Source organism: Mustelus asterias, chromosome 9 (assembly GCF_964213995.1).
Source record: "Mustelus asterias chromosome 9, sMusAst1.hap1.1, whole genome shotgun sequence".
Lineage (NCBI taxonomy): Eukaryota > Metazoa > Chordata > Chondrichthyes > Carcharhiniformes > Triakidae > Mustelus > Mustelus asterias.
In genome coordinates, this window is record NC_135809.1 from 68,227,054 (window position 1) to 68,239,623 (window position 12,570).

Consider the following 12,570-nt stretch of genomic DNA (forward strand, 5'->3'; position numbering starts at 1 on the left):
GGGGGTGTCGATGTGAGGGAGAGGGGGTGTCGATGTGAGGGAGAGGGGGTGTCGATGTGAGGGAGATGGGGTGTCGATGTGAGGGAGAGGGGGTGTCGATGTGAGGGAGAGGGGGTGACGATGTGAGGAGGAAGGAACGGGGTGTCGATGTGAGGGGGAGGGGAGAGGGCGTCGATGGGGAGGGGAGGGGAGGGGGTGTCAATGTGGTGGGGAAGGGAGGGGGCGTCAATGTGAGGGGGAGGGGAGGGGGCGTCAATGTGAGGGGGAGGGGAGAAGGCGTCGATGGGGAGGGGAGGGGAGGGGGTGTTGATGGGGAGGGGAGGGGATATCGATGTGAGGGGGAGGGGAGGGGGTGTCGATGGGGAGGGGAGGGGGTGTCGATGGGGAGGGGAGGTCGATGGGGAGGGGAGGGGAGGGGGTGTCGATGGGGAGGGGAGGGGGTGTCGATGGGGAAGGGAGGGGGTGTCGATGGGGAGGGGAGGGGAGGGGGTGTCGATGGGGAGGGGAGGGGGTGTCGATGGGGAGGGGAGGGGTTGTCGATGGGGAGGGGAGGGGGTGTCGATGGAGAGGGGAGGGGGTGTCGATGGAGAGGGGAGGGGGTGTCGATGGGGAGGGGGTGTCGATGGGGAGGGGTTGTCGATGGGGAGGGGAGGGGGTGTCGATGGGGAGGAGAGGGGGTGTCGATGTGGCGGGGAGGGGAGGGGGTGTCGATGGGGAGGGGAGGGTGTATCGATGGGGAGGGGAGGGTGTATCGATGGGGAGGGGAGGGTGTATCGATGGGGAGGGGAGGGTGTATCGATGGGGAGGGGAGGGGGTATCGATGGGGAGGGGAGGGTGTATCGATGGGGAGGGGAGGGTGTATCGATGGGGAGGGGAGGGTGTATCGATGGGGAGGGGAGGGGGTATCGATGGGGAGGGGAGGGGGTATCGATGGGGAGGGGAGGGTGTATCGATGGGGAGGGGAGGGGGTATCGATGGGGAGGGGAGGGTGTATCGATGGGGAGGGGAGGGTGTATCGATGGGGAGGGGAGGGGGTATCGATGGGGAGGGGAGGGGGAATCGATGGGGAGGGGAGGGGGTGTCGATGGGGAGGGGAGGGGGTATCGATGGGGAGGGTGTATCGATGGGGAGGGGAGGTTGTATCGATGGGGAGGGGGTGTCGATGGGGAGGGGAGGGGGTGTCGATGGGGAGGGGAGGGGGTGTCGATGGGGAGGGGAGGGGGTGTCGATGGGGAGGGGAGGGGGTGTCGATGGGGAGGGGAGGGTGTATCGATGGGGAGGGGAGGGTGTATCGATGGGGAGGGGAGGGGGTATCGATGGGGAGGGGAGGGTGTATCGATGGGGAGGGGAGGGTGTATCGATGGGGAGGGGAGGGTGTATCGATGGGGAGGGGAGGGGGTATCGATGGGGAGGGGAGGGGGTATCGATGGGGAGGGGAGGGGGTGTCGATGGGGAGGGGAGGGGGTATCGATGGGGAGGGTGTATCGATGGGGAGGGGAGGTTGTATCGATGGGGAGGGGGTGTCGATGGGGAGGGGAGGGGGTGTCGATGGGGAGGGGAGGGGGTGTCGATGGGGAGGGGAGGGGGTGTCGATGGGGAGGGGAGGGGGTGTCGATGGGGAGGGGAGGGGGTGTCGATGTGACAGGGAGGGGAGGGGGTGTCGATGGGGAGGGGAGGGTGTATCGATGGGGAGGGGAGGGGGTGTCGATGGGGAGGGGAGGGGGTGTCGATGTGGCAGGGAGGGGAGGGGGTGTCGATGGGGAGGGGAGGGTGTATCGATGGGGAGGGGAGGGGGTATCGATGGGGAGGGGAGGGGGTATCGATGGGGAGGGGAGGGGGTATCGATGGGGAGGGGAGGGAGTATCGATGGGGAGGGGAGGGTGTATCGATGGGGAGGGGGTATCGATGGGGAGGGGAGGGGGTATCGATGGGGAGGGGAGGGTGTATCGATGGGGAGGGGAGGGTGTATCGATGGGGAGGGGAGGGTGTATCGATGGGGAGGGGAGGGGGTATCGATGGGGAGGGGAGGGTGTATCGATGGGGAGGGGAGGGGGTATCGATGGGGAGGGGAGGGGGTATCGATGGGGAGGGGAGGGGGTATCGATGGGGAGGGGAGGGGGTGTCGATGGGGAGGGGAGGGGGTATCGATGGGGAGGGGAGGGGGTATCGATGGGGAGGGGAGGGGGTGTCGATGGGGAGGGGAGGGGGTGTCGATGTGGCGGTGAGGGGGTATCGATGCGTTAGAGAAACAACAAGCAGCCCAATGAGGAAAGCACAGCATTCGAGGAAAGGAGCATGCAGCCCATGCGGAAGACCCACCTTCACTACCCACTCCAGCTTCCGTTATTATCTCCATTATAGTATTTAGCCCAAATACTGGGACACACAAAATCACAATTAGTGCTCATTTAGAAAAACAATTCAAAAAGAAATAAATCATTCCAAAAACAGGCAGTTCAATCCCAGTTTTCCAGGGGTCAGTGTGGAGGTCAGCACTGATTCACAGCACCAGCTCTACTGGGAGATATGGTGAGATTGATGCGTGTTGTGCGTATCCTATGGTGTAAAGCACAAATCCAAACTGGTACAGTGCATGCTGAGATAATGAGCAGCTAACAATGAGATAAGCTGGGACACTTCCCAACAACACTGGAATGAAGTGTTTGGTTTCATTTGGAGCCTCGAATCAAACCAAGACTTGGGGAACATCTTCAATCTTTCCACTCAGTCAGTACTTCACCACCACCCCATCAGGCCTCCCGCTGGAATACTGATCATCAGCTTCAAGAGAGGTAACATGAAGCAGAAGGTGGCAGCGAGCAGAGTGAGTAGAGCACATACACCACACAGCCTAAATATAATCTCCTTTCAACTGCTACTGTTTCTAATGGATGAGCTGGCATTGGATTCAGGGAAACATTGAGAGAGCTCATGGACATTACTAACCCCAGCGCCCGCACCTGGACAACGGGATCCTCCCCCCTCCCACCGCAAGTTCGTCTCCAGTCCGGAGCAGATGTCCCAAACCCTGATACTGGGCAGACAACACAGCCACCTAGACTGTCAATTCCCCTCACTATACTGACCCCTACTACCACCACATGCCTTTTTGCTCCCCACAATGGAATATTTTCATGCATCACAGTGCCATGGTCAGTTCATCCACCTTGCAGCCCATACATACCCCCATTCAAACAAGCTGAGAACCTCAAAACAATGTTGGACAATTTCAGTGGCTGACACTCCTGCTGTCTGCGCCTCCTCGCCTGCAGTCACATCCTCCTGTCCCTGCCCACTTTCCAAACCAGAAAACCCTTTCCTCACAGCTAGGACCGCTTCCTAAAACAAAACGTCTCTTCCTCCGTGATGTGCCATAGTGGCCGCAGCTCAGCCTCCAACTCAATGACACTGAGCCAAAGTTCCTCAAGCCGCCAACACTTACTGCAGACATGTTTGCCCTGGATCACAATGTTATCCAAGAGTTCCAACATGCTGCAGCCTTGACACATTTCCTGGCCTTAGTGTGTTTTCAACAATTACTTAACTAAATTAAGTTTTAATGGTGCTTTTTATATATTTTCAATTTACAAAAGTATAGGTCCTAGGAATTAAATAAACTTTAAACACTTATTGGATAAACACTAAACAGCTAGCTTGTTCTCCACCCAATAAAATCGATTCTTTGCTGTGATGTCACTATTTGTTCTACCACACTGATTTCAGTCCCCCCACCGCCCCGGCCACCAGCACTCATCCTCTCTGCCCCCAAGGGAGTGCTGCATTGTGATAGGGTCAGCATAAAGGGAGTGCTGCACTGCCAGAGGGTCAGTGCTGAGGGAGTGCTGCACTGTCAGAGGGTCAGTGCTGAGGGAGTGCTGCACTGTCAGAGGGTCAGTACTGAGGGAGTGCTGCACTGCCAGAGGGTCAGTACTGAGGGAGTGCTGCACTGTCAGAGGGTCAGTACTGAGGGAGTGCTGCACTGTCAGAGGGTCAGTACTGAGGGAGTGCTGCACTGTCAGAGGGTCAGTACTGAGGGAGTGCTGCACTGTCAGAGAGTCAGTACTGAGGGAGTGCTGCACTGTCAGAGGGTCAGTACTGAGGGAGTGCTGTACTGTCAGAGGGTCAGTACTGAGGGAGTGCTGCACTGTCAGAGGGTCAGTACTGAGGGAGTGCTGCACTGTCAGAGGGTCAGTACTGAGGGAGTGCTGCACTGTCAGAGGGTCAGTCCTGAGGGAGTGCTGCACTGTCAGAGGGTCAGTACTGAGGGAGTGCTGCACTGTCAGAGGGTCAGTCCTGAGGGAGTGCTGCACTGTCAGAGGGTCAGTACTGAGGGAGTGCTGCACTGTCACAGGGTCAGTACTGAGGGAGCGCTGCACTGTCAGAGGGTCAGTACTGACGGAGTGCTGCACTGCCAGAGGGTCAGTACTGAGGGAGTGCTGCACTGTCAGAGGGTCAGTACTGAGGGAGTGCTGCACTGTCAGAGAGTCAGTACTGAGGGAGTGCTGCACTGTCAGAGGGTCAGTACTGAGGGAGTGCTGTACTGTCAGAGGGTCAGTACTGAGGGAGTGCTGCACTGTCAGAGGGTCAGTACTGAGGGAGTGCTGCACTGTCAGAGGGTCAGTACTGAGGGAGTGCTGCACTGTCAGAGGGTCAGTCCTGAGGGAGTGCTGCACTGTCAGAGGGTCAGTCCTGAGGGAGTGCTGCACTGTCAGAGGGTCAGTACTGAGGGAGTGCTGCACTGTCACAGGGTCAGTACTGAGGGAGTGCTGCACTGTCACAGGGTCAGTACTGTGGGAGTGCTGCACTGCCAGAGGGTCAGTACTGAGGGAGTGCTGCCCTGTCAGAGGGTCAGTACTGAGGGAGTGCTGCGCTGTCAGAGGGTCAGTACTGAGGGAGTGCTGTACTGTCAGAGGGTCAGTACTGAGGGAGTGCTGCACTGTCAGAGGGTCAGTACTGAGGGAGTGCTGCACTGTCAGAGGGTCAGTACTGAGGGAGTGCTGCACTGTCAGAGGGTCAGTCCTGAGGGAGTGCTGCACTGTCAGAGGGTCAGTCCTGAGGGAGTGCTGCACTGTCAGAGGGTCAGTACTGAGGGAGTGCTGCACTGTCAGAGGGTCAGTACTGAGGGAGTGCTGCACTGTCAGAGGGTCAGTACTGAGGGAGTGCTGCACTGTCAGAGGGTCAGTCCTGAGGGAGTGCTGCACTGTCAGAGGGTCAGTCCTGAGGGAGTGCTGCATTGTCAGAGGGTCAGTACTGAGGGAGTGCTGCACTGTCACAGGGTCAGTACTGTGGGAGTGCTGCACTGCCAGAGGGTCAGTACTGAGGGAGTGCTGCCCTGTCAGAGGGTCAGTACTGAGGGAGTGCTGCACTGTCAGAGGGTCATCTTTTAGATGTGGTGTTAAGCCAATCGCCTGGTCAATGAATGTTGAAGATTCCATGCTGCTATTCGAAGATGAACTGGGAATTGTCCTGGGTGCCTAGTCAATGTTTGTCCCTCATTGAAACCGAGCAATGATCTGACCATTTTTCTCAGATTGTTTGTGGAATCTTGATTTGTGCAGATAGTCTGATTTGTTTCCCTCCTTACAACATGGAAAACTGTTCCAGCACAGCTACAGCACTGGCATCTACCCGGCAATGTGGAAAATTGCCCAGGTAAAACAGGACAAATCCAACCTGGCCAATTACCACCCCATCAGTCTACTTTTGATCATCGGTAAAGTGATGCTATCAAGAGGCACTTACTCAGCAACAACGTGCTCAGTGACACTCAGTTTGGATTCTGCCAGGGTCACTCAGCTCCTTACCTCATTACAACCTTGGTTCAAATCTGGGGCAAAAGAGCTGAATTCCAGAGGTAAGGAGGGAGTGACAGCCCCTTGACATCCAGGCAGCATTTGACCGAGTATGGCATAAAGGAGTCCTAGCAAAACTGGAGTCATAGAATCCCTACAGTACAGGAGGCTGCCATTCGGCCCATCGAGTCTGTACTGACAACAACCCATCAAAGCACTGTTCCCATAACCCACACATTCACCCTGCTAATCTCCCTGACACTAGGGTCAATTTAGCATGGCCAATCAACCTAACCCGCACATCTTTGGACAATGGGAGGAAACCGGAGCACCCGGAGGAAACCCACACAGACACGGGCAGAAAGTGGAAACTCCACACAGACAGCGACCCCAGGCTGGCCTTGAACCCGAGTCCTTGGCGCTGTGAGGCAGCAGTGCTAACCACTGCCACCGTGCTGCCCCAAGTCAATAGGAATCAGAGGGAAAACACTGCACTAGTTGAAGTCATACCTGGCATAAAGGAAGATACAGTAAGAAGTCTCACAACACTAGGTTGAAGTCCAAAAGGTTTATTTAGAATCACGAGCTTTCAGGGCTCCTTCCTCAGGAGAGTGGAGAGTTGGGTCCACAAACACGGCATATATAGACAGAGACACAATTGCAAGATAATGGTTGGAATGCGAGTCTTTACAGGTAATCAAATCTTTACAGGTACAGACAATGCGAGTGGCGAGACGGATAATCACAGGTTAAAGAGGTGTGAATTGTCTCAAGTTAGTAGGATTTTGCAAGCCCAGGCAAAATGGTGGGGGTTACATGTAGTGTGATATGAACCCAAGATCCCGGTTGAGGCCATCCTCACGCGTGCAGAACTTGGCGATTCTGCGTTGTCGTGCGTTTTGAAAGCTGCCTTAGAGAATGCTTACCCGCAGATCAGAGGCTGAATGCCCTTGACTGCTGAAGTGTTCCCCGACAGGAAGGAAACACTCCTGCCTGGTGATCGTCATGTGGTGTCCGTTCAACCGTTATCGTAGCATCTTTCACTGTGGTGCATCGGAACTGTCGATGAGTCAAGCACCATATTTGCGAGGGACACTACTTGCCATCAAACAACCGCGCTACCTCAAACAGACCATTGTTCACAGCAAACTACCCAGCCTTCAGAACAACAAACTACCCAGGGCGGCACGGTAGCACAGTGGTTAGCACTGCTGCTTCACAGCTCCAGGGACCTGGGTTCGATTCCCGGCTCGGGTCACTGTCTGTGTGGAGTTTGCACATTCTCCTCGTGTCTGCGTGGGTTTTCTCCGGGTGCTCCGGTTTCCTCCCACAGTCCAAAGATGTGCGGGTTAGGTTGATTGGCCATGCTAAAAAATTGCCCCTTAGTGTCCTGAGATGCATAGGTTAGAGGGACTAGTGGGTAAAATATGTAGGGATATGGGGGTAGGGTCTGAGTGGGATTGTGGTCGGTGCAGACTCGATGGGCCGAATGGCCTCTTTCTGTACTGTAGGGTTTCTATGGTTTCTATGATTCAGCCTTCACGACACCACAGAACCCTGCCACAGCAACCTCTGCAAGACGTGTCGGATCATCGACACGGATGCCATCATTTCACGTGAGAACACCATCTACCAGGTACACGGTACCTACTTTTGCAACTCGGCCAACATTGTCTACCTGATATGCTGCAGGAAAGGATGTCCTGAGCATGGTACATTGGGGAAACCATGCAGACGCTACGACAACGGATGAATGAACACCGCTCGACAATCACCAGGCAAGACTGTTCTCTTCCTGTGGGGGAGCACTTCAGCGGTCACGAGCATTCAGCCTCTGATCTTCGGGTCAGCGTTCTCCAAGGCGGCCTTCACGACACACGAAAGCGCAGAATCGCTGAGCAGAAACTGATAGCCAAGTTCCGCACACATGAGGACGGCCTAAACCGGGATGTTGGGTTTATGTCACACTATCTGTAACCCCCACACCTTGCCTCCTGGACTTGCAGAATCTCACTGGCTGTCCTGTCTGGAGACAATACACATCTCTTTAACCTGTGCTTAATGCTCCCTCCACTCACATTGTCTGTATCTTTAAGATCTGGTTGGCTGTAGGGATTCGCATTCTAATCAGTATTCTGTAACTTGATTTTGTGTCTCTGTGCCCTGTTTGAAAGCAGATTTCCACTCCATCTGACGAAGGAGCAGCGCTCCGAAAGCTAATGGTATTTGCTACCAAATAAACCTGTTGGACTTCAATCTGCTGTTGTTAAAACTCTTACTGTGCCTTGTCTGGGAGCAGATATCCACTCCATCTGACGAAGGAGCAGGGCTCCGAAAGCTAATGGCATTTGCTACCAAATAAACCTGTTGGACTTTAACCTGGTGTTGTTAAAACTCTTACTGTGTTGACCCCAGTCCAACGCCGGCATCTCCACATCATAACTACCCTCTACAAGGCACATGTCAGGAGTGTGATGGGATACTCTCTACTATCTCAATGACTGCAGCTCCAACGATAATTGAAAACCCCAACACCATCCAGGGCAAAGCAGCCACTTGATTGCTACCTCTTCCACAAACATTCAATCTCTCCGCCTCTGATAAATAGTAACAGTCATGGGCACCACCTACAAGATGCACTGCAGGAATTCACCAAGGCTCCTGAGGCAGCACCTTCCAAACCAACGACCACTACCATCTAGAAGGACAAGAGCAGCAGACATCTGGCAACACCACCACCTGGAAGTTCCCCTCCAAGTCACTCACCATCCTAACTTGGAAATATATCACTGTTCCTTTACTGTCGCTGGGCCAAAATCCTGGAACTCCCTCTAACAGCATTGTTATGTAACCTGACAGTCTTTCTTTCTGTGACCCTCTGTCATGGAACCAAAACAGTCACTTCATCCTTTACATCCTTGATGAACACAGAGGCCTATACAAGCTCCCTCTAACAGCATTGTTATGTAACCTGACAGTCTTTCTTTCTGTGACCCTCTGTCATGGAACCAAAACAGTCACTTCATCCTTTACATCCTTGATGAACACAGAGGCCTATACAAGATGCTCCCCCATTAATAAGCAGCTTCTCCTTTCAGTTGAATGAGGTCCAGCAGAAACTCTATCAGTAGTTTACTTTGAGGCTGAGGGCAAAATACAAAGCTCACCAGAACCTGCAACAGACATCATCACCCGAAATACAGGATAGACTCACTGCATTCAAATACATGACAGCAAAAACACATACTCCATGCAGGCCTGGAACATACCCAAACATTTAACTTCAGCTACACCTGACAGAGAATGTCAATAACCAGCAAACTCAGTGTTCAACACAATTTCAAGTTCTAATCAAATTCAATCCTTCAGGAATTAGGGTGATAGGTTACAAAGGGGTCATACCCACCTGGTTCCTCATCTCTACTCTTTATTTCAACATTAAAGTATTCTTCTTGCGAACAGTTGAAAGAAATAAAAAAAATCGCAATAAATTAAATTCAAATGGGCATACAGAGTGCAGGGAAAGGTAGGCCTCAGGCCAGCAGCACAGATTCCATAAACTCTCTCTCTGACCCCACACATACTCAATCCTGACACACATTCAATATTGACGCCAACAGTCATAGAAACCAGGAAAGGAGGCTACTGCCCACACAAACCCACCACTGCTTGCACACTTGCTATAAACATACCACAGACAGGTTGGGGTCCTAATGGAGGGGGAGTGCACAAGCAGGAGGTGCACGGGGGGTGGGGGGACCGGAACACCCAGAGGAAACCCACGCAGACACTGGGAGAACGTGCAAACTCCACAGTCACCCGAAGCCGAAATTGAACTCAGGTCCCTGGCAACACTAACCATTGTGCCTCCGTGCTGCCCTTGTTAAGTTAGTTAAGTTCCCCTTAGAAAACCATCCCTGATCAATTTGAACCTTTCAGAGTGACCCGTGATCCTGCCTTTCAGAACTGATTCTGACAATTAGCCTAACACTGAAGTCAGATTGATCAGCCTACAGTTTTCTGCACTACTTAGGATTGGAAAATTACCCACAGAGCATCTGCTATTTCTTCCCTGGCTTCCCTTAACAGCCTGGGATATAATCCATCTGGCTCTGGTTATTAATCCATCTTCAAGGATGTCAGTCCACCCAGTACTTAGAATCACAGAATACGACAGTGCAGAAGGCGGCCATTCGGTCCATAGAGTCTGCACCAACCACAATCCCACCCAGCCTCATCACCCCATGCATTTACCTTGTCCCCCTGACACTAAGGGGCAATTTGGCATGGCCAATCCACCTAACCCGCACATCTTTGGATGTGGGAGGAAACCGGAGCACCCGGAGGAAACCCACGCAGACACGGGGAGAATGTGCAAACTCCACACAGACAGTGACCCAAGACAGGAATCGAACCCGGGTCCCTAGCGCTGTGAGGCAGCAGTGCTAACCACTGTGCCACCGGGCCGCCCCACTTTCTCTCTCACAATGTTTATTGTATCTAATATATTACACTCCTCTGTAACCAGAATGTTTGCATCATCCCTCTCCTTAGTGAAGTGCTAATTTCAGTGCCCACAAAGCCAGTCTGACCTTGCCTGAGAGAATCTGTTATTTTGTGTAGTGAACAGAGAAGGTGATTAACCCTCGACCCACGTTGCCTGCCACTAAGAAACTGCCAACTCTGTGCCCTTGTCATACCCACATGCAATTAGATTGATTTGGTGACCCATTCCTGAAGATTTAGTACACTGACACAACACAGCAGGAGAGTCAGGGCTACACAAGCAGGGTGGAGTGGAATGGCTGACAGGACTGCAGAGGAAGAGACAACAGGAGGATCGGGACTGCACACGACTGCAAGGGTCAGGGGAAGAGACGTGATGTGTAGGAAAGGGCACTCGGATTCCAAAATATATGGAAAGAAAATGAGGGAATTCAGAACTCTTTGTACTCCTCCTTGATAAGAGAATTGGTCACGAGCTAAAACAGAGACACTTCTACAATCCTCAGAGAGGCGGTGAAACACAACTGTTTGTATTTATTTAAGGCAGTAAAATATTCCAAGTGTAATTGGCTAACATCACAACTCATAAGAACAGGTGAACACAAGTTTGATCAAGCAGGTAGGTTTTAAGAAGCATTTTCAAGGTAGAGGAGAAAGGTAGCGAGGTTTAGGGAGGGAATTCCAGAGCTTAGGGCCTTGGCAGCTAAAGGCAAGAAGTGAAGACAGCCAGAGACATGCAAAAGGCCAGAATTGGAGGAAGAGTGTTGCTGGATTGGCAAAGATTACAGGGAGGGAGACTAGCAAGGCAGTTGATTTAAAACAAGGGTGACACCAAGTACCTCTGTGGCATCCATGAACAAAGGTTGATAGGGGTCAGCAAATAAATATGCTGCAACCATCCATTTCTACAAAGCATTCAAAAGTCAAATCATAGACAGAAAGATCCCTACCTTTGAGGCTGGGGAATGGTGTGCTCTTGTCTCGTCCTGCCTTGGTTGGTAGAGCCAAGTTGGAGAGACTGAAGCTACTTCCACGACTCTTGTAGATGTTACCTGTGGGTAATGGACATAAACACTCTGATGAACATGCCCTGTACCTTTGCGGCATGTCACCCTTTTCAGAGTTGGCACAGCAGCAGTCCACTTTCATTACACCTTTCAGATGCCAAACACAAGCAACAACACCTGCCATGTTTCAGCACCTTAATAATATATACTACCAGTCAACTAGCACGTCAGCAAAATGATGAGCAGGAAGCTGCCAGATGAAGGATGATGTGGAGGAATATGAAATTAACTGCTTTGGAATGAGAATCATAAAACAGTAATTTTCTTTCAAAAGAATGAGAATAAGGCTGGCATAGTGGTTAGCACTGCTGCCTCACAGCGCCAGGGACCCGGGTTCAATTCCAACCTTGGGTATCTGTCTGTGTAGAGTTTGCATGTTCTCCCCATATCTGCATGGGTTTCCTCCAAGTGCTCTGGTTTCCTCCCACAGTCCAAAGGTGTGTAGGTTAGATGGATTGGCCATGGGAAATGTGCAGGGTTATGGGGATAGGGCGGGGAAGACGGCCTGGGTAAGCTACTCTGTCTGAAAGTCGGTGCAGACTTGATGGGCAAAATGGCCTCTTCTGCACTGTAGGGATTCTATGATTTCTGTCAACGTAGGAATTCAGAGAGATTTAGGAAGTCCTTGCACACTCCACAAATCACAAAAGTTGACATGAGCAGCACAGTACCTCGGTGGTTAGCAGCACTGCTGCCTCACAACACCAGGGACCTGGGTTCAATTCCAGCCTTGGGTGACCGTATAGAGTTTGCACTTTTTCCCATGCCTGCGTGGATTTCCTCCCACAGTCCAAAGATCTGCAGGTTAGGAGGATTGGCCACGGTAAATGTGCAGCATTATGGGGACAGGGGGGACAGGATGGGCCTGGGTGGGATGCTCTTTCAGAGGGTCGGTACATACTAGATGGGCCGAATGGTCTTTCTGCAATGGTACTGCATCCTTTATTTCCATGGTATTCTGTTATAAAGAGGCTGTCACAGAGATTTACAAGATTGATAATAAGGAATAAGGGGTTGCGTATGAGGAGGGATTCAGTGGAATGAGCCCTTGCACAGAGATGATGAAGGTGACCAAAGAGGTGGATGAGGGTAAAGCAGTTGATGTGGTGTATATGGATTTCAGTAAAGCGTTTGATAAGGTTCCCCACGGTAGGCTATTGCAGAAAATACGGAGGCATGGGGTTGAGGGTGATTTTGCGGTTTGG

The 12,570-nt window shown here is 52.5% G+C and overlaps 1 protein-coding gene across 1 annotated transcript in view; it reads right to left on the bottom strand.

Moving 5' to 3' along the window:
• The window catches only part of madd (MAP-kinase activating death domain), a 256,584-nt gene that overhangs the window by 117,845 nt on the left and 126,169 nt on the right, over positions 1-12,570 (bottom strand). The window contains exons 13-14 of the mRNA XM_078221357.1: positions 11,249-11,350; positions 2,320-2,376 (exon numbers count right to left, since the gene is read on the bottom strand). Of these exons, the coding sequence (XP_078077483.1) occupies positions 2,320-2,376; positions 11,249-11,350 (159 nt within the window). The remainder of the gene's footprint in view (positions 1-2,319; positions 2,377-11,248; positions 11,351-12,570) is intronic.